This window comes from Corvus cornix, chromosome 18, assembly GCF_000738735.6.
Source record: "Corvus cornix cornix isolate S_Up_H32 chromosome 18, ASM73873v5, whole genome shotgun sequence".
NCBI lineage: Eukaryota > Metazoa > Chordata > Aves > Passeriformes > Corvidae > Corvus > Corvus cornix.
The window spans coordinates 11,857,329-11,883,677 of record NC_046347.1 but is presented as its reverse complement, the minus strand read 5'-3'; the positions used below and the strand labels follow the sequence as shown (position 1 = coordinate 11,883,677).

General features: G+C 51.7%; 1 protein-coding gene across 8 annotated transcripts in view; it reads right to left on the bottom strand.

Annotated features, from left to right (window-relative positions):
* TBC1D16 (TBC1 domain family member 16) overlaps nucleotides 1-26,349 on the bottom strand; it is a 30,581-nt gene continuing 4,232 nt past the window's right edge. For 5 of the 8 annotated variants that reach the window (XM_039562063.1, XM_039562065.1, XM_039562066.1 and 2 more), the window contains 11 exons: nucleotides 23,936-24,171; nucleotides 22,193-22,772; nucleotides 8,833-9,030; nucleotides 6,409-6,556; nucleotides 5,236-5,403; nucleotides 4,228-4,376; nucleotides 3,339-3,473; nucleotides 2,490-2,676; nucleotides 1,914-2,093; nucleotides 1,265-1,411; nucleotides 1-780 (listed from right to left, as the gene is read on the bottom strand). In XM_039562063.1, the coding sequence (XP_039417997.1) occupies nucleotides 535-780; nucleotides 1,265-1,411; nucleotides 1,914-2,093; nucleotides 2,490-2,676; nucleotides 3,339-3,473; nucleotides 4,228-4,376; nucleotides 5,236-5,403; nucleotides 6,409-6,556; nucleotides 8,833-9,030; nucleotides 22,193-22,772; nucleotides 23,936-24,113 (2,316 nt within the window). In that variant the 5' untranslated portion in view covers nucleotides 24,114-24,171 and the 3' untranslated portion in view covers nucleotides 1-534. Of the gene's footprint in view, nucleotides 781-1,264; nucleotides 1,412-1,913; nucleotides 2,094-2,489; nucleotides 2,677-3,338; nucleotides 3,474-4,227; nucleotides 4,377-5,235; nucleotides 5,404-6,408; nucleotides 6,557-8,832; nucleotides 9,031-22,192; nucleotides 22,773-23,935; nucleotides 24,172-24,267; nucleotides 24,465-26,349 lie in introns of those variants that run through there. The other 3 variants (XM_039562070.1, XM_039562068.1, XM_039562069.1) reach the window with 3 other exon arrangements.

The following is a 26,349-nucleotide window of genomic DNA, read 5'->3' as shown; positions in this document are numbered from 1 at the left end:
TGCAATCCCAACGGTCTGCAGTTTTATTTTTGGCAGATTATAACTAAAATGGCTTTTATGGCTTTAGAAAGAAGCCAGAAGCTGCACGTTTTGGTTGAAGCGGAGAGCGCGTGGTGTGCTCTGGGTGAGGGGACAGTGGCCTTGGCTCTGCTCCTGCCACCTGCCCACCAACACTGCTGGGTAGCCTTGGCTCCCCAGAGTGTTCTCGTTTCTCACCAGCAAGTAAGAAAGTTCTGGTTGCTAACCAGTCCAGTCCCAGAGGCAGAATAAAAAGTCCTTGTTAAAACCTAGAAAAGCTTGTTTCTAACAAAATCAAATCCAAATACGGTTCCTGGGTCGACGCCTCTCTCTCAGGTTCCACCACCCGTGCAATGGAACTTCCCCTACAGAGCAATTTAATTCCTCTTCCATTCCGCACCTTTCAGTCTTCTCAGGAGTCTTGACAAGCTATTCCTCCATTTTTTTCTTCAACGTTTTTTCCTATGCACATCCTTCCTGCCCTTCCCTTCCGCTGTCGCACCCTGTTCCTCCCAGCTATTTTCGGAAGGCAAAGACATCCCGTGTTTTCAGGCCTTTCTTGCCTTCACTTCCTGGTTTAGGAGAAGACACTTCCACCAGCCCCCCGTATGGGCAGCTCTCGGACTCCGGGTGGTGGCCAGAGCACTCCACAGCGGGGATGAAGCCACTGTCCCACATGCCTGTCCCACACAGCTTGCAGAGGTCGTGCAGGCTGCAGGGGATGCGGGGGAGCAGGTGGAACTGATAGAGCAGACTCCTGGCCTAGGGGGAGAGAGGGGAAAAACGTTCACTCCTTACCAGGAGACCAACACGGAGAGCTGAGGTGGCCCCCCACCCAATCCTCCTGCTTGGCTACCTGCGCCTCAGCAAAGGCACGTCCAGCCAAACAGCTGAGGGTTACCCGGGGCACTGGGGACAGTGGCAGGTCACAGGGGCTGCCACACACCACAGCTCATCCCATGGCCCCAGTCCCTCCCAGCCAAGAGGGAACCAACATGGCCCCAACAGCTCTATCTCCATTTCCCTGAGCAGGTTATCCAAACAAGGGTTATCCCAACCACACTGTCACCTCCCAAGCACTCAACAAATACCTCCTCCTGCTGCAAATCTTGTTTCCAGGCAAACAGCAGCATCCCACCCAGCCACAAGGATACAGGAGATGCCAAGCTGAAGCAGCAGTCCCTGGTTTTCTCAACACTCTAACTCATCTCTGGACCTTGTCCCACACGGGCACCTGGGCATTTACCTTCCTGAGTACGAGCTCCCCGTTCATGTGCATGGCCAGGTTGCCGAAATGCAGCAGCATCTGGTCAGTGGCCAGCTGCTGCTCAATGACGTCGTCCCCGTAAATCACCACGATGGCCACGCAGATAAAGAGGTGGAAATAGTCTGTCTGCAATGGGAACAGAGGGGCTGCTGTACAGCAGGTGGAGGCAGAGCTCTGCCTTCACCTCCCACCCTCCGCAAACGGGTCCTTGGTGAGAGATTTTGCTCCCTTCAGTTCTGCCCAGTGGTGAGAACGTGAGTTACTGGTGACTTCTGAACCACAGCTGAGCCAAAGCCTCTTCCCTTCACAGCACGGCAGCAAGGTCTGCACCAGTGCTTGCACCACAGAGCAGATTTCTGGGAAGGCATTTCCCAGCTGTGTAAGAGAAGCCTGAACTTCAGAAGTGGGTGTTCAGCATTTTCTGATACACCTCCTTGTGAAGCCCGGACACCCCCAAGGAGGAGAGGCAAGCAGGGCTCCATCCTCCTGCTACATAGATAAACCTCTGCCATAGCCACAGACCCAACTTCTTTTGGCTACTTTGCTGCTAAGAGCCTTTCTGGAAATCTTCAGTACTGAGGGGCGAGGACTCAGCCAGGACGCGCCGTGCCCGTGGCAGCTGCCTCACCTGGTAGTGAGCCCAGCACGCCTCCCACATGCGCAGCGCCTCGGCCTCCGGGAACTCCCGCTTGAAGCAGAGCAGGATCCAGCGGTGACAGAAGAGCATCTGCAGCCCATCCTCTCCCAGGGCACACAGGTGCTGGTGGAAGCGGGGGTGCATCAGCCGCAGCAGCTCACGCAGGTACAGCTGCAAAGGACAACCTGAGCTGAGGCCCTACCTTGGGCTCCCCTCAGCACTCTGCGCAGCCAGAGCTGGAGAGCTGGAGAGCTCTTCTCCCTCAGCTGCCATTTCACAAGAAAGATGGATATAATGGCCTCTGGAGTGCCTCAATCACCCAGGATCAATTCTATCCACCAGGTGTTTCAATAGAATCACAGAATCCTAGAATATCCTGAGTTGGAACTGACCCACAAAGGATCATCAAAGTCCAGCTCCCGGCCCTGCACATAACAATCCCAAGGATCACCCCAAGGATGTAGGGGCTTTGGAGTGTGACTTGGCATGCTGGAATGCCCCAGCCCAGGGAACTGGGGAGAGAAGAAGCCTTGACAGGGCTGAAGGCTGCCCAGCACACAGCCTCACCAGCTGCTTCTCCATGTCCTCGTCCCGGGGAGAGCTGATGAAGATCGTGTTCTGCATCAATCCAACGAAGCACCAGAAAGTATCCGACTCATCCAGGACCTCTGCCAGGAGTGGGGCAACCAGGTCAGACATGCCCTGGGAGTATCCAATGGTTGGGTTAAATACTGCATAGTTCAGTAAGATCCTCCTGGAGCAGAGACAGAAACAGAGAGGTGGGACAGGTGAGGGCAGGTGACAGCATCAACTCAGGGACAAAGACACAGAGCCTCATGTGAGGTGCTATAACAGAAAGGGAAGCCCTGCTGCAAACACCAGTCCTGTGGCATAAACTTCAGGAAAAGGTCTGGCATTCACAGACAGCAAAATATAAACAGAAAATGAGACTTTAAAAAGATTAAGAGGACAGAAATGAAGGGCCCGTGGGAAAGGAGAGATGATGCCCAACACATCCATAAAGCTCCAAGCCATACTGCTGGATGAAACCCAACTCTTTTGAGGTCACGCCTCTACAGGTCACACTCTCACGGAGCAGACTCTGGTGTGCTTGTCCTCTACCCCATCAAGAGAACCACAGACCCAACCACCTGCCTACAGCCCTACCACAGCACCTTTGCTGTGCCTGTGTGTGCAGAGAAGCTCTGGGATGGGAGCAGGGTTATAGGATCGAGAAGGGAACGGCTACAGCAGCAGTGGGAGCACTGGGGGAAGGCCTCGCTGTTGCATCCCTTGGTTCCAGAGGCATGGTGGGTGCTGTGCAGCACTCCCAGGCAGCCTGGGCTGGGAGCTGATCAAGTTGTCTCTATATTGAGCAGGACATGGTTTTTAGGACACCGGAATCAGACACTTCACCTCATGGTCTCCACATTTGGGTTGTCCTCCCCTCGGAAGAACTGGTTGCTGCGGTCGGTCCTCACGACATCCTTGTCCACTGTGAACTGCACCTGGCGCCAGAAATCCTTCTGCTCATCCGGAGTCATGGACAACCTGGAAACCGTGCAGCAACAGCACAGGGTTGCCAAGAGAGGAATGTGATTGCCACAATGAACAAAAAGCCTCATTTCAGTCTTAGTTTGCAGAGAAAAGCTATTCGTGTACTGAGTTTCCTCAGCACCCGAAAAACAGACCAGCAGGTCTGTCCAGAACAGCGGACTGCCTGTCCCAAGGGATTACTGGAAGGAGCCTCCTGGGTTATAAATGGGATGACACAACGTGTTTGCTGCAATGAGCACTTCAGAAGCATCAGGCTCTGCTCTCCACTGCTCCTTGGAACTCAGCACACCAGAACTCAGCACTCTGGTTTGACTGTCTCCTGATTAACAGTACCATCCCTCTCCAGCTTCAATGTACCCACCTCCATTTAACAACACCCAATTCTTGCATTATCAACCTTCTGGAAGTACATAACCCTTCTCATCCCTTATTTTTATGTACATTTTATTTATAAAGAAATATAAGATCCCTATTTCTCCTTCAGTGTTCTAACCCGAGCCTTGCCTGTGAGGCGCTCCCCTGCGTGGTACTGACGAGCCTGTTTCAAGAGCCCAGGGAAGGTAATGTTTGAGCTCCATGGCATTAGCCCCAGAGCCTCAGGAGGTCAGCAGTGCCCAACATGCCTCCTTCACCATCCCTCCCACTTCTCTTCTCTACTCTCCTGATGCAAAGGATGCAGAGACTGACGTGTCACTGCGAGGTCTGGCCCAAGGAAGATGAGCAGGGGAGGATGATGATGGTCTGTTACCTTTTCTCCTGGATCTCAAAGTATTCTTTCCTCTTCTGCAGCCTCAGTGCCTCTCTCTCTTCAGAAGTGGACTCGTAGCTATAGTAGTGCAGCAGAAAGGGCCACACCTCCCCACGGATGGAAATATCAATCCCACCAAAGAAAATGGCCTGGAAGAAGGAGCAAAAGTTATGGCTGGTACAGTTTTAGCATTCCCAAAAACAGCAACAAGCAACTGCCTGCTGCTGTGCTTTGGTGCCTCTGCAGTTCTTTCCTGACAAGTGACGCCTTGATTCAAGCTCCTGCAATTTGCACATGTTTAGAGGGAAAGTGCTGGCCCTCTATTCCCAGATCAGACACAAATCAGGCTCATTTCAATGTCAATAACCACCCCCGGAGAGGCTCTATGATTAACGTGTCGTTCTCATGTCACGGCTTAATCCCAAATCCTGGAGACTGCACTGCACTGCAAACTTCCCTCTCAGGGCCTGGGCCCAGTGCTCCCCTCAGCCCTGTTATTTCATACAGCAATCTCAGTTTATACAGCAATCTCGGTTCATACAATCTCAGCTATTTCAACCATCTCAGTTCTTTCAGCAAGCTCCAGTGTTCTCTGTGACTCGGTCACACATTCTGCAAACACAGCAGGCACTGGGCACTTCGGTTTATTGATTTCAAATGGCAGCAGAAGTGGGACAGCTCCTTGGTCAGGGAAATGCTCCACCATCACAGAATCACAGAATTGTTAGGGTTGGAAGGGACCTCTAGAGATATCCAGTCCAACCTCCCTTGCCAAGGCAGGGTCACCTAGAGCAGGTGATACAGGACATGCCCAGGTGGGAATCTGCTGGAATGCACTCCTACCTGAGCAGATTCCAGTCCCACAGCAAGATGTCCAGCCAGGGCTTCACTCACCAGTCTCCATCCTCCCAAATGCCCAGCTCTTGCCCCTGGCAGGAATGCAAACTCCTGCAGTTCCCCCTGGGGACTCAAGCTCTGCACAGGAATGAGCAGAGGAAAGCCCCTCACCTTCCTCAGCTTGTACTCTTCTTCCACCTGCCCGGCCTCGTTGAGGTGGTGCAGCCAGGCAGACACGTCGAGGCGCCTGTACGAGTTCTCCTCGGGGTGGGTCTCTGAGGAGGGCAGCTTGGGGCGGCGGATGGAGAACTGCATGCAGGTTTTCTCATCTGCAAGCTGCTGAATGGGGGAAAACAAACCAAAACTGCAGCAGGAGCCAGGGAGAGCAGCAGAGTGTGAAGCCCAGAGCAGGGAAACCTCTGCATGGTTCGTGTAGGATTAAGCACTGAGGAGCTGCACTTGGGGAGGTTTTGTTTTGTTGGTTTTTTTTTAAATTCCAACCATTACAATAACAAGAGTGATTTGAATAATTAAAATCCACCACAAAACAGCTTCATCTTAAAAAAAAATTAGTTTCCATTCCTCCTCCAATCTTATCCCTGACCTGAAACTGAATTAATGCTGCTTACAGCAAAACTTGCCCCTGCCAGGAATGCCTGCAATAAATTACATATGATTGGCCATATACAAAGGGATTGCTGTTAGGAGAGCGGGGAACTGCGCTGCCAGGCTCTCTGAGGGCACTCAGGATCCCAGTGCAAGGCTGCAGCTGACATTTAATTTAAAAATCAAAGGTTGCTCAATGCAAAAAGTGAGCCCATGCGACTGTAATAAGAAAAGCAGCGGGGGGCTCTGTGGGAAGGATGGAAATTTAAAAATCACTGTTTCTAATAAGCACATACAATATCTTAAACAGATAATTAAAGAGCTCTTATCACATTTGTATGTAGACTGAACAAAATATGGCAAGATGCCTTGTCAAAACATTCTCCAAACACAATGTTACACGTCACAAGATGGATGAAAGGCTCTGACACAATTTCCAACCTATCTCTGCAGATTTCCAGACACCTTCTGTCCCTAAAGGACAGTGCCGACCTGTCAGGTCTAGCAAAATCACTACCTAAGTAAGTCTTCTGGATGATCTTCCCCCATATTCCACAGGTAGAATAGGAATGTGTGGAGACAGACAAGTCCAAGAGAGACCTTGAGTCTGGCTTGCACTTCCATCCTAAACATCCAGCACCTGGCAGCTTCCTGCCTGGCCTGGTGACATGAACTCAAAGCCTCATTTCTCCAGTGCACCAACCCAAGTGTGAAACACCAAGAGCCTCGCTCAGGTACCTGGTCCTTGAGATGGGTCTCTGTGCAGTACTTCCATTGCTGAAACACCTCAGACAGTTTATCCAGGCCACCGTGATGAAAATGGAAGATCTTGTACTGGCTCTCCCTGCTCGCCACCACCAGCTGCCCACAGGTACATGCCTCATCACTGTGGGAACAACGGAGAACAACCTGCAGGGACCACCCAGCACAGCGAGGGACCAGCAGGGACACGGCGCCTCAGGGGAGAGACAGTGCAAAGCAAGTGACAAAGTGCAACACCAACCAAGCTGCCCCTTCAAACAGGGCACAGAGGCAGTTTTACATCTCTGGGACTCAATGATCCTTACGGGTCACTTCCAATTGAGACATTTTATGATTGTATGACATGGCCAGAGTGACAATTTTCTCCACTTGTGCCTGGTAACAGCACTATTTTTACCCTTCCTTCACATGAAGGAATTAAAATTTGTCTTCCCTGGAGAAAAAACCACAGGAAGTCTGTCCCAGAAACATTAAGGCAGTACACAAAGTCATCTCCTTGGGATGCGCAGACTTGCTCACACACAGCTTTGTCCAAAGAAACAGGGAGCGAGAGCAAAAAGAGGGAGTAAAAATGTTTTTGCAATAATTTGAAATAAATTTTGTAGTAATTTGAAAGATAACTGAAGAGGGTGAGAGCAGCAAGACTCTAGAGGAGCCTGGTGAGGGGCAGGCAAAGGTACCAAAGATAAAGACGTTTTTCACATCCCCAGGTTATTTGAAGCATTTTTGATATGACAGCTAAGAGCAACCTTTCCTTCACTAAAAATAAAACCTTTCGGCTCTGTAACTGTAATTCAGAGGCTCTCCTTGGGAAGGCTGACACTCACTTTCCTGTAGGCAATTGTTCTGGAAAGGCTTCCAGGTAAAATTGCAGAAACCACCTCCCCCTAGAGCCCCAACACAGAGCATGCACAACTCCCAGAAATCATACAGCTCACACATGGCTCACACACAGCTCACACACAGCTCACACACAGCTCACACACAGCTCACACAGGGCTCACACACAGCTCACACACAGCTCACACACAGCTCACAGCTCACACATAGCTCACACACAGCTCACACAGCTCACACACAGCTCACACAGGGCTCACACACAGCTCACACACAGCTCCAACACAGCTCACACAGGGCTCACACACAGCTCACACACAGCTCACAGCTCACACACAGCTCACACAGGGCTCACACACAGCTCACACACAGCTCCAACACAGCTCACACAGGGCTCACACACAGCTCACACACAGCTCCAACACAGCTCACACAGGGCTCACACAGCTCACACACAGCTCACACAGCTCACACACAGCTCACACACAGCTCACACAGGGCTCACACACAGCTCACACAGGGCTCACACAGCTCACACACAGCTCACACACAGCTCACACACAGCTCACACACAGCTCACACAGGGCTCACACAGGGCTCACACACAGCTCACACACAGCTCACAGCTCACACAGGCTCACACACAGCTCACACAGCTCACACACAGCTCACACACAGCTCACACACAGCTCACAGCTCACACACAGCTCACACAGGGCTCACACAGGGCTCACACACAGCTCACACAGCTCACACACAGCTCACACACAGCTCACACAGGGCTCACACAGCTCACACACAGCTCACAGCTCACACAGGGCTCACACACAGCTCACACACGGCTCACACAGGGCTCACACAGGGCTCACACACAGCTCACACAGCTCACACACAGCTCACACAGCTCACACACGGCTCACACAGGGCTCACACAGGGCTCACACACAGCTCACACACAGCTCACACACAGCTCACACACAGCTCCAACACAGCTCACACAGGGCTCACACACAGCTCACACACAGCTCACACACAGCTCACACAGCTCACACACGGCTCACACAGCTCACACACAGCTCACACAGAGCTCACACAGCTCACACAGCTCACACAGCTCACACACAGCTCACACACAGCTCACACAGCTCACACACGGCTCACACAGGGCTCACACAGGGCTCACACACGGCTCACATACGGCTCACACAGCTCACACAGCTCACACACAGCTCACACACGGCTCACACACAGCTCACACACAGCTCACATACGGCTCACACAGCTCACACAGCTCACACACAGCTCACACACGGCTCACACAGCTCACACATGGCTCACACACAGCTCACACAGCTCACACACAGCTCACACACAGCTCACACAGCTCACACACGGCTCACACAGGGCTCACACAGGGCTCACACAGCGCTCACACACGGCTCACACAGGGCTCACACAGCTCACACAGCTCACACACAGCTCACACACGGCTCACACAGCTCACACATGGCTCACACAGCTCACACATGGCTCACACACGGCTCACACACAAGGACCCAGTACCTGAAGAAAAGGCGAAGTGATCTCATTTGTCCCAGGTCAACTCTGAAGACACCACACACCTGCTCGAGGGCAAATACCTTCTGCTGTTCATCCCATCTGGTGCTCTGCATTTGCCCATTGTTCTCCTGGAACTGGGCACTGGTGTCCAGGCTGGAGGCAGAGCTGGTGGAGCAGGTCATGCGATTGTCACACGTGTCCCTGTGGACAGAGCATGGGGACAAAAACTCCATCAGCCATGGGAGGCTGTGGGTACATGCAACAACCACAGCTACTCCATGCTAAAAACCTTTAGTCAGAGTTCTGAAGCATAAATTATTTTTATTTCAATTAATTCCCTACCATCCCAAAAAGCATCCTGGTTTTGGTCTTTATTCCTAAAGTTCTTGCATGCAGAACTAGGGAGAGCCAAACCCATTCCTCAAAACACCAACTTCTGAGAAGGCAAAATGAAGAAGCTCAAGCAATCCCCTCAGTGTCCAGCTCAGCCACTCCACACCAGGATGGGGACAGGAGGAATGAGCACATTCCAACAGCAGCATGGACCTGGGATCTCATCTGGGAAATTCCCTCTTTGACCAGTGAGATCCAAAGATGTTTCCCCTGAACTCGAGTTTCTCATTACACCTCTGCAAGTGGACCTGCCAAGCCTGGATTCGTGTCCATAAACTCCAGACAAATGGTTTCCACTTGCAATCTTGAAACTTGGGAGAGTTAAGGATTGGGAAATCACACCTGAGCTCTTCAACCCGCTGCAAAGCAGAGAAGGCGAACCCAACCCTTTCCCAATCCACCCCAGATCTCCCGCTTTAAATGCAAACTGAGTTCAGACTCAAAAAGCCTCCATGTCCCCACCAGCCCCGATCCCAAAAGAAAAATATCAGTGCTTTGGGAATTAAGTGAATGTGAAACTGTGACCCCTTGGCTCGTAAAAAGGCCAATGCACGTGAACAATCTCGGCGCGGGCTCTGAATGGGCTCTGCTGTGAAATCGGGGTTTGCCAGACAAGGCCCGGAGCAGGTACAAAGCAGCCCCCTGCAAGGCCACTTTATGTGGTGTTTTCTAATCCTCTTATCCAACAATGTGGGCACTGAACGCTGGAAATCACACACTCAGCATGCACTTCACATCCGTGTGCCTCCCGCGCCTGGCTCCAGGGCCTCTTCCCCAGGGACCAGCCTCATGGGCAGCATCTCCCCGTGGGTCAGGGCAGTGCATTCCGACAGACAGGGCTCAGGACAGCCCAGGGAGTTGGTTACATTTTTAACCAAGGCCCGTTCCAATGTGTGACTCAGATCCCCGAGCCCATTCCTGCTCCTGTAGCACTGTCTGGATGAGACCAAGGCTGGTGACTACAGCTAAAGGAGCAGCTTCGTGGCTCTCTGGGAATGAAGTTCTGCTGCTCCAGTTTTTGGAAAGGAAGCAGCGAAGCAGAACTCACATTCAGGGCATTCGGAGAACAAGGACTCAGAAGGGATGTGGCATTAGGGATCACACCACACATCCAAACTCACTCCAACTGTTAGACACCAGGATACCTCGGACCACAGGCACAGCTGTACACCATCCCCTGTTTTGGGAATTTTTCCATGAAGATTGTACTGGCCTTTATGAAAAATCAAGCATTACTTTCTGATAAAGCAGCAAAATGTAACACTTTCTAAAACATTCAGTATCTAACATTAATGCAGATGTAACAAGAGTCCTGGTACAAGACACTTGGGCTGGACTGCCTGCTAGGAGCAGCTGGTATTTATGGAGCAACACTTCGTAACAGCCACAGCTGGTTACACAGGATTTTCCTGGAAGAGATGACTCAAACTAACTCAAAGACTAAGCAGAGGCAACCCATTTTCTAAAACTCTTGCAAAGATGAGCTGGTCAGTATGGCAGTGGGCTGGAGGATGGGTTGGTGTGAGGATCATGCAGGTCCTGGTCACAGAGGTCCATGCGTCCATTCTTCAAAACATCACCTGAAATGACCAGCAGAAGTGTCCAGAGAACTGCCAGAAATGAGTTACAGTAGAGCTGGGCAGGGTGGCTTTGATCCTGAGCATTCTGTAGTTCCTCAGCACAGCACGGCATTTGCAGCTGCTCCATAACCCAAACCTGCCCCAGCTGCAGCAGCAGCCAGCCGAGACCCGCGGGCAGGAGAGCCTGGGCACAGTCCTGGCACTGGGGGATCTTCCGGAAATGCTTCTCCAAGACAAATGTTTACAGTTCCCATCCAGCCACCGGTGACAAGCTCCCACACGCATCCCACAGGCACGGAAGCATCTTGTGTCAGTGGGTTCCCCCTTTCCAGGCAGGGTGAGCAGAGTGTCTCAGCCTGTGCGGCCCAGGGAAATTCCAATGTTCTCACTGATGCAGAGGGTGAAATCTGAAAGAGACACCTGTGCCCCCCTGCCCTTCACAGGGGTCAATGGACACAAACATTCACACTCAGGACAGATGCAGAGACAGAACCACCTCGTGCTGGTGCTCACTGAGTCACTGGGGAAATTTGGAAAAAACCCGCACTGTGTCTAAAATTACTTTTTCCTGTACATATTGATTGAAAAAAAATTGAAAACACTCTAATTTCTGTACTACTTTTAAACAAAATTTTAATATTGAGATCATTCTGTAGGCCAGTAACAATAAGCACTATGATCTCTGCTAATTTTGTGGGGTTTGGGGAGTCCTCTAACCAGGCACTCAAGATAGACAGATGCAGGGGGAAGAGTTTATTGTTTGTCAGACTATTCTATCTGTTGGATGAGGAATTTATCCCAGAGCACCCTGTAAAAGCAGGGAGCTGAAGTACTGCAACGCAAATAGCCAGAGGAACATTCCAGAGAGACTTTGGGCTGTGGGATCCAGGAAAAACAGAGCACCAGCTAGTACACAGCACTGGTCAGCAAAACAAGTGCAGTGGGCCATGGAAATAAAAGGGACAGGGAAAAAAATCAAGGAGGATTAGCGAAACCTGGGTTAGGAAACCCTGGGCCATGTTCAGTCCAAGAAGGTCATGGAGGGGCTGGAGCACGTCCAGGGAAGGGATTGGAGCTGGGGAAGAGTCTGGAGCCCCAGGAGCAGCTGAGGGAGCTGGGGGGGCTCAGCCTGGGGAAAAGAAGGCTCAGGGGGGACCTTCTCTTCCTTGACAGAAGAGTGGAGCCAGCTGGGGGTCAGGCTCTGCTCCCAGGGAACAAGGGACAGGACAGAGGGAAACAGCCTCAAGTTGTGCAAGGGGAAGGTCAGGTTAGATATTGGGGAAAAATTCTTCATGGAAAGGGCTGTCAAACATTGGAACAGGCTGCCCAGGGCAGTGGTGGAGTCCCCACCCCTGCAGGAATTTAACAGCCATGTGGATGTGGCATGTGGGGACATGGGTCAGTGGTGGCTTTGGCAGTGCTGGGGGAATGACTGGACTCGATCTCTGAGGGCTTTTCCAACCCAAATGATTCTGTGATTCCACTTCAGCCTTTTGCCCTCACCCAAGTCCCACCACTCTTGTCTCAAAACACATCCCATTCCTGCCAGGGAGCAGGACCAGGGGCTGATATACTTTTTCCACTCAACAATCAACTACAGCAGCCAACCATATCCACATTCCTGGAGCCTTTGCAGCCCCTAAGGAGCCACCATTCCCCTCCCACCACATGGGACCTCTCACACAGTCAAGGAGCTCAGACACTGCAGGTGAGACTCAACCTACAGCAGTGGGACCCAACTCACAGTTCCAAAGCCCTGGAACACACCTACGGTGCAGAGAGAGCTAAACCCAGTTATTATTTCTGTTCCAGAGACCTGCCCCGATTACCTGGGAAGCCAATTTCAGCAACAAAGACCTAATAACTCATTTTACGATGTGATGTGACAAATATAATTACGAGAGAGAAAGGGGCTGAAGGCTACAGCCATGATGTGGCAGTTACCCAAGCTGTCAGCGTGCACCACCTGATTCCCAGAGAGCCCCCTGCCAGAGCCAGACCCTGCTGCTGGAGCTGGCTCTCCATCACCCCTGCGCTAACGCACGCTGTCACTAATAACAGCTCCCACAGCCCCAGCATTCCTGCATGCCGGCTTGGGACCATCATTTACAGACAATGAGTATCATCATAATGTATGAGCATCCATGTAATGGGAATTACATGCCCCTTTTCCTCCCCAGGGGTTAGCGTTTCTCTGTTTCTACACTATTCCCCACAGGCACTGACCTTCTGGGTTCCTCTTCTTCCCAGCAAGGTGAAACAGCTCCTGGCAGCATCAGCTGCTAAGACAGACAGCTTCAAACAAATAATCTGCCAACAAAAGTTCAAAGCTATCCTGAAATGCCTAAAAATTTAGTGCAGTGGCTGTACAGAGTGAGGTAATATTGAGCATCTGGAACCCAAATCCATTGTTCTGATAAAAAAAGTGTCCTTGACAAAATACATATATTATAGACTGTGAAACGTGCTGACTTCAGTGACATGAAAGACATGCAAAGGAAACCAGATTGGTAATTTAGGATTAAAAAAAAAGATGTCAAAATTTCTCTGCTCACTCTGGAGAGCAGGGCTGGAAGGACACTCTCAGGACAGCACCAGCTTCCCATGGAGTGTGGCCACACAGTCAGCCACGGACAGGGAAACGCTGCCGTCGCACCAGCTCCTCACTCTGACCAGCACAGACCAGTAACCAGGTTAAGAATTGTGTTAAATCCACCCTTTGGCTGAAAACATTTGGAACTTGAAGTTCCTGCGCCTCAGAGAACCCGAACAGAATCGATTTCCACTGACCACAGTGACTAGGGAACAAGGTGTTGGATAGCCTGGATTTAGAAAGCCTAGCCAGAATTTCTAAAATTAAATGTCAAAACATCCTCATGTGGAAGCATTTCTATACATCTGCAAACATGTGGGAAACAAATCTAACAATTCCTCCTGTTTGTTGGGGAAACCTGGGAAAAACTGCTCAGGCTGCTACAGTACAAAGTACACAGATGTCAACATGGACTTTCCAAGAGCTTGTTCCACAGGCTTTCCATTGATCTGTTTGCTTTCAAAACATAAATTTCCCCACGTTGAACTGCACTAAATGCTATTTAGTAGCTAATTAACTTTCTGTGCTGAAAACCTCCTGTAATTGCACTTCTTTCACCTTTTTGAGCCCGTGTCCCCCAGGGAACCCAGGCTGTCCTACGGCATTTGTTCTGCTCATTTCTGTCTCACAGGCACAAGTTCCTTCCTGACACCGGGCTGCCAATCACGGCTGCAGAGGTCACTGGAGACCAAATTAGGAGCACTCTGCCTCTGACAAACTTGCTTCGCTTAGCTTGTTGTAAAGGGAAAATAAACAGTTACGAAAAATAATTGTATCCTTTCAAGCAGGGCACCGGGAAGCAGATCCAAGCGCTTGTCCTAGTCAGCGCATTGTTGTTAGTCACTCCTCGCATTCCTGTTATTAACAACATCCAAAGAACAGGCTGTTTACATCTGGAAAGTGCCGGAGCCCCTCCCTCACCTCGGCCAGGCCGGAGCACAGGACAGGGTCCGTGGCCACGAGCCGTGCTCAGGCGCTGCGGGGAGCGCACGGACTCCACAGGCACCCTCTGACCTTGGGCTGAAACACCAAGTTCACCGTCAGGGACGGGCTGGGAATTAACACCGGCCCTGCCAACACCAGCCTGACAAATAAACCACTGTAACACGGCGAGGGACTCGCAGAAACCCGATTATGCAGCTTTGCCTTCTGACGGGCGTAATTGGTTTGTCCTTGAGAAACAAAGATCAAACCGATTTGTTGTGCTTTACGGGGCTATCGCAGTGCGTGTTCCCAGCGCCCTGCCCGCCTTCCCAGAGCTTCCCAGCTCCCTGGCAGAGGCAGAACGCGGATCTCCATCCCAGACCTTGGTGACAGCAGCGGTCGGGGGGACCCACCCCACCCCATCCCACCCCACGGCGGTGCTGGTGCTGCCGTCCTGCCCCGCGCCCGAGAAAGGTGAAAGCCTCACCACACTGGGGGCTTTGTTGCTCCTAATTCATCCCTCCAAGCCCTCGAGGCCTGAGGGGAAGCTGAGCCATTGCAGCCAGCAAAGGGGCATTAGAAAAACAGCCCCGCTGCCTCCGGAGGGTCCCCCCAGTCCTGTGAGTTAAAGCACGAGGAAAACAAAATAAACCCAGAGTTCTTGAGTTAATTATTTTGAATGTAAATGGGGAAAAAAAAAAAAAAAAACAACCCAGAAGTTTGTAGTGAACTAATAGGTGTTTTAATCTCTTTTCCCCAAAGTCTGGAATGTAATACACCTCTACCTCCAGCTAGGAGACAAACAATCTGCTTTCACAGCTGACACTTCCACACAGGTGTAGCTGCTCAGGTAAACCCAAGCAAGGTTTTTCTGTTTTTCTCTGAGACTTCTTGTTGCAGGGAGAGAGAGGGGGCAGAACTAGCAGTTTGAGACTTAGGAGTAAAATACACACAGCTCCCAGCAGCCAAACACAACAAATCACTTAGAGCCGAGCGGACACTGCTCAAGGATGCAAATGTTACCTTCAGTTTAAGGGAGGAAAACGTTCCAGAAGCTCAGTGGAGGATTTTTACAATCCATACGGAGAACGGGCACCTCATGCCTGGGCTTATGTTCATTAATAAATCAATCAAAATGCAACACTTAAAAAAAATTCCTTAGATGGAAAAAGTGATTTCTCAGCAAAGCCCAAAAAAGAATGTTTGCTTTTCAGTCCATTCCAGCCTGGAGAAGGGGACCTTTCTTCCCTGCGTTTATTTTATTTTTAAAATCAATGGATTATTCTGCTTTTTTTTCCTTTCAGTTCAATCCATGCAAAAATAAAATTCTCCCCTAATTATGCTAATTATAATCAAGCCTTCAAACCACTTGCTCCCTTGAAAGACTTGCCGATTACCTTTGTTCTTATATTCCTGGCTCTAAGCAGTGAACTGGGAATTTCAGGGGGACATTTTAGTGGCGAAGTTAACCAACTCCCTGGACTCTGCCGCTGCCCCAGCGTGAGCTGAGCCAGCACCACCCAGGGAGGATTTCACTGTTTCCACAAGACAATGAGGATTTCCCAAGGGAAGAGCTTGCTTCAAGTAGCAGAAAAGGGAGAGGAAAGAGGAGCACTGCCTAAAAGCATGTTCCAGAGTTATTGTAAATGCCTAATGCTGGGATAATTGCGAGGCCCGAGCCAAGGAGACAGAGGCCGTGCAGATTTATTTGCATATACTGTGGTGCTTTGGAGGGGACATGCTCTTTATTTTGATTCACTTAACGCAATTCTTCCCTCACAAAGCTGTGGATACCTGCCAGTGCCATTTATCTCTGCTCTCCATTCAGATTTCTGGGCATTGCGATTGTATAAATAAATAACAGAAGAAATGCAACAATATCCAGGGAAAAGGTGAAAGCAGCCCTGGGGAGAAGGACTTGGGGGTACTGGTGGGCAAGCACTGGCCATGCCCCAGCTGTGTGTGCTGGGACCAGAGCCCCCCTGAGCTGGGCTGAGCCCAGCGTGGGCAGCAGGGCAGGGGGGGTTCTGCCCCTGTGCCCCTGTGCTCAGGTGAGGCCCCACCTGCAGAGCTGCCCCAGCCCCAGGCCCAGCACAGGGAGCACCTGGAGCTGCTGGAGAGAGCCCAGAGGAGGCTCCAGGATGAGCAGAGGGATGGAGCAGCTCTGCTGGGAGGAAAGGCTGCGAGAGCTGGGAATGTTCAGCCTGGAGAGGCGAAGCTTTGGGGTGACCTCAGTGTGGCCTTGCAGGGCCTGAAGGAGCTGACAAGAAACATGGAGAGAGACTTTTTACAAGGGATGGAGTGCCAGGACAAGGGGGATTGGTTTCAAACTGAGAGTAGATTTAGATTAGCTATTAGGAAGGAATCCTCCCCTGTGAGGGTGGGCAGGCCCTGGCACAGGGTGCCCAGAGCAGCTGGGGCTGCCCCTGGATCCCTGGCAGTGCCCAAGGCCAGGCTGGACGGGGCTTGGAGCAGCCTGGGACAGTGGGAGGTGTCCCTGCCCATGGCAAGGGTGGCACTGGACGGAGTTTAAAGTCCCTTTGCGCCCAAAACCATTCCACGGCTCCGGGATCTCCCGCCTTGGCCGCGGTGAGGGGAGGGGGGGCAGGACCGGGGTCCCGGGGGGCACCGCTGGGCACAGCGCGCCCCCCTGGCGGTCCCGCCGCGCCACCGACCGGCCCGGCCCCGGCCCCGGCCCCGGCCCCGGGCACAGTCACAGTCACGGTCACGGCCACGGCCACGGTCCACGGTCACGGCCACGGTCACAGGCACTGGCCAAGGGCACGGTCATGGCCACGGGCACCGGCCACGGTCACAGTCGTGGTGATGGTCACGGTCACCGGCCATGGTAGCGACCCGCGGTCACAGGCCACGAAAAAGCCAGGGCAGCCACGAGGCACGGCTCCACGGAAAGCCACATCGGCCCTGCCCATGGAGCTGCGTCCGAAGCACAGTTCAGCCTTCCTCGCTCTCCTGAGCACACCCGGACAACGCCCGGCGCCCCAGAAGCCTGGCGGCAGAGGGGACCCTCCCCATCCCCTCCTCGCTCCCGCTGCGTGGCCGTGGGATCTCCCCCTTGGGCCTCACCCGCTCTTGGTCCCTCCCCGACACCCCAAATAAAGAGCTTCACGGACCCCCTTAGCCGCAATACCCGATCCCAAGTTAGCTGTCACTATTTTCTTCCAATGAAATCTGGCAGCAACCCAACAGAGGGAAGAAACAAACCTGCTATAATTAATGTTCTTGCTATTCAAATATTTATGTAAAGCAAGATAGAGCCGTATGCCTCTGCAATCTCTTGGATCTGTCCAACCTTCTCAGCTTTGCAACAACTTTAATTGATTGCACAGTGCTGCTGACGGCTCAGGCCAGCTTTGCTTGCCAGTGCCCGGCTCCACACAGACCATCCCTGCCTTAGGGAAGCTTACACTGACCCCACAACACAAACAGAAGGGATAAAGAACTATCCTTCTGATGGAAAAAGGATTTGCGGGTATTTTTTTCCCCGGAATGGGTTTGGGTACAAGTGGAATTAGAAGCTTCGTTGTCTTACATCATAAGTGGCACCAGCTCAGGCAAGTCCTGGGGAATTGAAGCCTGGACCAGGCACCCCCCGCACTCCTCCCCAAGGCTGAAATCATTCAAAACTGAGATGCTGCAAGAAGTTACAGGAGACTTTAAAGTCTGTGACCAATTCCCCTGGTTCCAATATAATCACTTCTGTTACAACAGTGATGAATTCCCAATCTCTTGATGACTCCAGAGCTCCTGCCAGTTCACGCTAATTTCAGCTCATTTCCCTTACAATTTTGTCTCCTGTTTTTGCTGCAGAGGTCGGAACGGCTCTCAGCCCTCCAGGTGAGCTGCCAAAACAAGGTGATGCAATGCCCGCACTGCTCCCACCCGCTCCCGAAGCAGCTCATTTACTGATGAGCTCCTGAGAAGCGGCTTAACAACAGGATGTGCAACACATCCATAAAAATTGCATCAACTGCGACGCCAAAGGAGTTTTTCCCCGTGCTGTGAGCTTTGCCTGGGTTGTCTGTGATCGATCTGCTGTATGAATTCATGTCTGCTGAAGAACATGAGAACTCACCATCATCCAGCTCCATTATGACAGTGTTTCGTTATTTTTATTACTGGCTGCTAAAACGATTGATGTCTCATGAAAGATGTTTCCTTCCTGCATTGATTCCACCTTGATCACACCGCTTCTGCTCGTCCTTTCCAGCAAGAGCTGTGGGAGCACTGCTGGCCTCTGTCCCAGCACCTGTGGGGCCACTCGTGGAGCTCCAGCCTCTGGCCAGGTGTTGCCCCAAGCTCCACTCATACAATTCCAACACTGAGGCTCCTCAGTCCAAATTTTGACTGTATTGACCAGCATCCTCGGGTGAAGTGAGTGAAGGAACCAAGGCCAGTGTTTGTATCTCCTAGTCAGCATTGTTGTGGTGCTTGTCAGGTATCAGCAATCGCAGTTGATGAGTGAAAAGCCTCCAGCAGCCTGAGCACCCATGAAAGCTCCTGTTATCCAGAGATCACTCTGGAACAGCACAAACCCCCACCCCAAACCAAACCCCACTCGCAGAGCACTAAGTGCTTCCACAACCGACTGTATAGATCTGATGTCGTGGTCAGTTCAGTAACTCCAGCAGCATCAGTGGATGGACATTACAGAGGTGTCAGATGCTGTTTGGTTGCCTGGATGTAACAAAAGCCTTTTAGTTTCACTTTACTGATGGGGAAAATGGAAGCAGAGGAATTTCCCAGGGCGGCAGCGAGCCAGAGCTGGGCACAGAGAGCAGCTGCCCTGAACTCATGTCCTTCAGGCCACAGGGCAAATGTTTCCTGACAGCCAACAAACAACGGGGACTGGGGAGGGAAGGGACAGAACGGAATGATTTTATTTCCAGAATCCCTCCTTTCCCACAGAAACACAGACCCTGACAAAGCTGCCATCAATGCAGGCACTCCCCACACCAGCTGCCTCCTGCAGGAACCATGTGTTGGGAGCACTAAGGGGTCCCCAAAGTTAAGAAGGACACAAGCCCCAGGACAGTAAGGCCACCTTCCCTTGAGGGATGAGGGCACTCTGCAGCAGTGTGCCAGGCTGGTCTAAAGAGAAGCAAGAGTGTGCACACTGGTGCTGGGACACTCCCATTGCTCCCAGCCCCAGGAATTGTGTAAACGGGAGGAGGATGCATCGATCGCTGCATGGGACCCCTGGCAGCCTGTCAAACTGAGAAGCAAAGAGGAAAAAAACAATGGATACGTTTTCATTTCCTTATGGTCTACCAGGAGAGTTGGTGACTTACAACTGACTTACTCGTTGTGCAACTCCAGGGCTCCCCAGCCCACCTCCCTCCCTCCTCCCCATCCTCATCCTGCACACACTGCAGTGTTTGTGGCTCCCTCATGCCCAGGTGGCCAGGCCACCTCCTCAGGGGACACTCCAAGAGACAGATGGGACTCGTGACTCCTGGTCACACAGGGATTCTGTCAAGCAGCTCGCCGAGCCCCTAATCTCATCCGATCCAAGTGTACCTGTACATCCCAATTCTTCCACAGTGACCCATTTCTCCATTTCTGAGCATATCTAATCACACAGGAAGCTGGCTGGACTGAAATGCAACATATTCCTTCAGCTTTTGCAGCAACCACAGGGAAGAGCGGAGCTGTCTCTGCTGCAGCTCCCCAGTGCAGAGGGAAACAACCAGAAAGAGTCGTTCCTCCTGGCAGAGAGGAGGTGGTGACTGGGAGGTGGGGAGAAAAGAGAGCTCAAACAATCTGCCAGCAGCACAAACTTTGTTCCCACTCCAATTCTGGCTCAGAAGGGAAGCAGCCAGCAGAAAAACCCAAACCAAAACAAATCCTTAAGAAACAAGGAAGCTGTTCCCATGTTTGTGGTGACTTCCAAAACACAATCTCCCGTTCCCCAAAATGCAGGGATGAACACAGGAAATATGAGATGCTTTTTGACCAGACTTTTGCAAAGGATTCTTGCTAAATCTCCCACTCAACAGCTTGTAAGATCCTGCAGACTCCATGGAAGGCTGCTCAATGGGGAAGAACAAATTGGCACAAAAAATGCACACACTGGACAAAACCCTTTCAAGTCAGAAGTCCCAAACAACAAAAGCTCTGTTTTATTAATCTGCTGCCAATTATGAGTGTCACGTGCACTGTGTGAGGCTTCAGACTGGCACCACAGGAGTTAAAAAAGAAGAAAAAAAGCAAAGCCAAGGAGGCCCCGGAGCTGTGTGTGCAGAGCCGGCTCTGCCTGGCTGGAGTTGTCTGGGCTCCAGCAGCAGTGAGGAAAAGCCGGCAGAGGGCAGGGAAATGCCACAGGAATTCACAGACAAGGCACAGAAGATGCAATAAACCGTATTTCCTTCCTCTCCTGACACTATTTGCAGCTCAGAGCATAAGTGTTGCAGCACAGTTAAACCACAACACTCCTGACTCACTGGACGCTGCCTGGGACCCTCCTGCACCAGCTCCTTGCGGGAGCAATCCAAGCCCACAGCATTCCTGGCACAGCACGTGGGCTGTGGCCCAAGCCAGGACTGGGGTTTCCCCAGGATGAGCTCAGCCTCCTGGTGTTCAGCACTTCAGATGTTATTCCGAACATGTCCCTCGCTCTTCCCACGTCCAACCACTACTGTGGGATAATAACACATTCTTGAGCCCTAAGCTTCACAATCCCTCTATGAGGACAGAAGATGCCAGGCTATGCGCATTTCACTCATGGTCATCAGTGGGTGTCTCTCACCCACTGATCTGACAAAGGCTGGACTTCTTTATTTGGGATGGGATGGGACAGGATGGGATGGGACAGCCACCACTCAACCCATGGCACAGGTGCTGCAGAGCTCAAGCCCAGCAAACCCTGTGGGTCACAGTTAACCAGCAGCATCCTGCTGGGGCACATCTTGAATGCAAAGCTGATACGAAGTCTGACATCACCTCACTGAAGGGTTTTAAAATACCCAGAGAGAATTGAATCCATTAGAATACTTCCTCACAAACCTCATTCTTACTGGCATTCTCTGGACTTGAGATTAGCCTGTAAAATAGAGGCAAAATCTCTCCAATTGTCAGTGCAGTCTGTGCATTGTTGACACACACAAAGGAGAACTCGTTTCTCCTCATTTCAGGTGTAGTTTCAAAGTTGAGTTGTAGGCTAAAAATCATCCCCATGGTGCTTCAGGAACGCAGCACACCCATCCTCCCTGAGATGGAAATGAGTAACACAGCAACAGGGCAGCGTCCAGAAAGTCAGAACCACTGGGTAAGGGAACAGTGAGTTATACAGATGTCCTCCTGCTCATTATTCCCTTGCCAAGGTGCCCTCTTTCCCCCTGTAGCGGTTACTGCAGGTGACACTGAGAAGCATTGACTGAAATACCCAGATGAGACACGCAAGAATGAATATTTGTCTGTCTGAAGTAGGACCACGTTCTGAACAGCAGCAAAACAAGCTCCCACACGCAGGTTTCGTGTCAACACAGGGCCCAGAGGGGTGCCCACGGCTCAGGAAGTCAGCCAGGCCCTTTGATGTGGCTCTGCACGAGAAGCAACAAGCTCAGGTCCTCAGCAGAGCAAATGAGGCCAACAAAGGACCCGTTTACTTTAGCAATGCTGTTTCCAGGGCTCAAGACAGTTCACCTGAAAGAACATACACAGACCTGGATGTTTGGGGCCAGGGTACACTGAGCAGAAGCAGAACTGGCTGACAGTTTCCTGTAAATTCCATAGGAGTCTGAAGCCAGACAGGACATTGAGCTCAATGCCACTGTGAAGTTTCTCAAATCCCTTCAGCATCTCCAAGCTCAGCACCCAGCACCCAGAGAAACCAGAGAAAGGATGCACTCACCTGCTTTCACTGTCCAGGAACACGGAGCTGCTGCTTTTCCCCAGGGCTTCACTGATGGGAGAGAGGCAGAACGGGGAAGAGAAGGCATCAGAATCAGAGTCAAAAGTGCTGTCCCTGCTCACATCATCAGCAGACAGCTCCAAGGAGCCCTCGTCCTCCCTGCAGTCCAGGCCCTCCTCCGTGCCCTCCGACCTGTTCTGCTCCTCCTGGGAGCTGACGGTGGAGAGGGTCCCTGAGTCGCTGCGGGGGGGCTGCGGGGACCGGCGGGCGCCGCTCTGTGACAGCTTCTCCCCTTCCAAGGAGGGGGCCCCGTCCCTCACGAGCTGGGACACTGTGAGGATCTCGTCCCCCTTGAGGGTCACCGCCCCTCTCTGTTCCGAGGGGGACGCGGGCCGGCCGCTGCCGAAGCCCTGGGCGTGGCGGCCGCGCTTTCGGGGCGCTTTGCGCACGGGGGAGCTCTCGGGGGTGACGTAGCGCAGGGCTTCCTCATCCTGCCGCTGGATGCGGGAGTTGGGCACCCAGGCCAGGATCAGCGTGGTTCCCAGGAGCTCGTCCTTCTCCATGTACAAACACAAATAGCCTGAGAGAGAGCACAGGAGCACCAGTTGTGACATGGAGCCGTTCTAAAGGAACTGCAGAACCCTGAAATTTCCCTTTCCCCATCTCTCCATCCCTGGAAATGTTCAAGGCCAAGCTGGATGAGCAACCTGGTCTGGTGAAAGGTGCTCCTGCCCATGGCAGGGTGATGGAAGGAGATCATCTTTAAGGTCCCTCTCAGCCCAAACCATTCAGTGATTCCTGTCACTTCACTACCACTACACATGGGCAAAACAAACTCTTTTATTTACCAGGACAGAATTCTGTCAAAGGAACTGTGGAGTGCTCAACATTATTCAGTATCTGCAAATTATTTCAAATCTGTATGTGGCTTCTGAGCAATCTCAGCTCCCTCTGGCCTAACTGAACAGAGAAATGACATGCAAATACTTGGATTTCCTGGACAGATTTACTAATCAAGAGTAAATGATAAAGTATGTTGCCACATGAAAAAGTTCTACTGTTTTTTAAACAATTTCAAGTGCCAGCTGAACATTGATTTCTCGAGAATATTTACCTTAGTGTAGCTAAAGGGCTACAGTTTTCATGGGAAGCCAATGGAAAAAGAAGTCACCCACACAAAAATGAAAGCAAGGGTTAGTGTTCAGAGAATAATTCGTTTTGTGAAGCTAAGCCAAGAGCCACAGGTCTTTGATGAGAACATGAAAGAGCACAGGAACAGATGAGAATAAAAGGACAGAGCAGGATTTATTCTCATTTACTCCAGTGCATGCAGCCACAATCAGGCTTTTTGGATTTTCCCTTTACCAGTGGCTGCTGAGGCCACTGCAGCAATGACAGGCACAAGAGGATACTTGGATTTCCTGAAAAATTCATGGACAGGAACGAGCAACAGAAGTTACTGGTCTCAAATGACAACTTCTGACTGTACAAAAGGACTTACTAAACCAGGTAAATCCATGCTGGACCAGAAGAGAAAGGAGCGATATCACCAATATTCCTACTAAAAGAAGAGCTGATGGATCAGCCTGCGGATGGCTTTCCTTAGTCTTCCACAAAACTGCCTTGCCCTGTCCCCCACTGGCACCTCTTAATTTCTTAGAGCCCACAGTGTAGAACTTGATAGAAACAACAGCCAGGAGAGAGAAAAAGAGAGAGTGGGCAGTGTCTGCAACACCCCATCACCTGGATGGTGCTCCCCGATGCCCTGCAGCAGCTCAGGGGGGTGGACACAGACATTGTTCTTGGAGTAGATGATCTCCCCATCGAGCACGGAGGAGGAACCGCCGCCGCCGCCGGGAGTCAGGGTCAGGAGGTCGGACGCTTTTGAAGAGGCTCGACGGAGGAGTCGCCCCAGAGACATCGCCAGGGAAATGTTTCCATCATCTGTCAGCTCTAGTCAGGAGCCAAATTCAGAAGATCTGCCAAGAAGGGGGAAAAAATAGTGAGAACCAAAATAACGACAGCACAGCACGTGCCACCCACTGTCTGAGGACGAGTCTCCCATCAATCCACACCTCAAGCAAGAGCCCCCAAACGCTGTGGATCTGTAACATCACTTTCGTGCTTCAAAGGTGCTGAAGCAGAGAATCCCAGCACACTTTTCTCTGCAATGAAGAAACATGAAGGCAGCAAAACCCCACGTTAATAGCTACTGTGGGGAGGAGGCAGAACAGCAATGCTGGTCACTGAAATCCCCCACTGAGGGAACGGCTCAGCGTGTGGAGCTGCCCGATGTGTCACTGACCCGGGGATTTCACAGAGCCAGAGCTGATCCCAGAGGTTCCTTCAGCACAGAAATGGCTGAGACCACAGCATTGAACATGGGGCTGCTGCTCCAGCCACAGCACCTCCAAAAACAACATCAATCAAACCCACTTCATCTCGTGCTTGCCATTTCTGTGTGTTTGAGGTTTTTGGGGTTGGGATTTTTTTTCTGTGAGGTTGTTTTTCAGTTTGGTTTGGGTTCTTCTGAGCAGTGACGGTTAAATAGAGCCTTGTCAGAGATAAGGCTTGAAAGCCCCATGTTCACCAGGGTGGGCAGACCTCAGACACAGAGCGTCGCACACCAACTCAAGGCAAACATTTCAGCCATCCAGAGTTTCCCAGAACTGTGGAGCACGATCCCCAGCTCACCCCCAAATAAGCTCTGTGCTTAATTGAGATGTGCTGCTTGCTGGGGCTGATGATGAGGAGCTCTGCAGTGGACCCAGAGGGGTCACCCAAACTATAAAGCATTCAGCAGATGGACCAGGATGTGTTGGAAGAGCAGGAGGGTCTCACACAAAGCAACCCCCATGCAGAGCAGGCTCTCTGCAGCCATCCCCAGCTGGGAAGCACCAGAACCACGGCAGTTTCTGTTCTGCCAAAACCACAGAAGGAGAGGAAACTCCTACTTTTGTTCCTTTGTGTTTACACGGCCCAGCTTGCCGTGTACAGGCCAGTGTGACCCAGCACACCCCACAGCCATGCTCCCAGGCCTGGGACAGCACAGGGAGAGCTCAGCCCGGGCTGTTCCTGGGGACCAGTCCCACGCTGGGCTGCAGAGCACGGCCAGGAGAGCCAGAGAGGAAAACAAAGCACACAGGCCCTGGCTTGGGGCATCTTCTGAGGAAATACTGAAGGGCCTAAGCAAGCACTGTCTGATGCTGAACAGCTCCAATTTCCTTAACCTGATTTTGATGGCAAATCTAGCCAGCCCAGGAGGGCAGAAGGCAGAAATGGCAAAGGGGCATTTCCCAAAGGGCAGAGTGAGGGCTGCAAGGAAGGAAAATAGCTGTCCTGCCTCTGACAGATTGGGACATGCAGAAGACTGCAAATGAGACTGCCAAGCTGTTGACAGAGCCTTCATTAAAGGACAAACTATTGGTTTAACTGGTGATCACCACATTTGTCAGCTCGAATCACAGCGGAGGCGGTTTCTGCATTTCAGTCTTTGCTGGGACTTGATGGAGAAGCCTCAACCCTGCTCTGTACCAGCAAGTGTTCAGAATAAGAGAATTACTTTGCAAGTCCTGCACACTCCTGTCTCCTTCTAGCACCAGACACAACATGTATCCTCAAGTCTCAGCCCCAAAAAACAAACACCAGTCGAGCCCTACACTCATTCTTGTTCACATTGCCAAAATCCCTGCTTTCAGGCTCTGGGTTACACCTGGCAGAAAGTCATTTGCCTCAACCACATTAAGGAGCAAATCACCTTTCCTCTCATTGCACCCTGCAAGAACAGACAGTAAATTCTGGTGCAACTTCTCCTTCCCCACACTGAGTTACCACATGCTGTTTCCAAACAGGGTCAGGGGAGTCAGGGGCAGTGATACGGAGTGACCTGGCCGGAGACCTGGGCCTCCGGCACACCTGGGCAGGGTCACCTGTCAGCACAACACTGGCTACAGCAGCACAGACCTTCATCCATGTCAGCGACTTCCTCAGAACCCCAAAAACCTGCGGATGCACAGGAGGAAGGTGGCACCAGCTGGCTGCTGCTGCTGGCCAGGGAGTGCTTCCTCAGGAAACACAGAGACAGAAGCTAGAGAGGCACATGTGAAACAAGAGGTGGTGTGATGTCCTGCTGCAGCTCTCTGGGCGCTCCCAGGAAG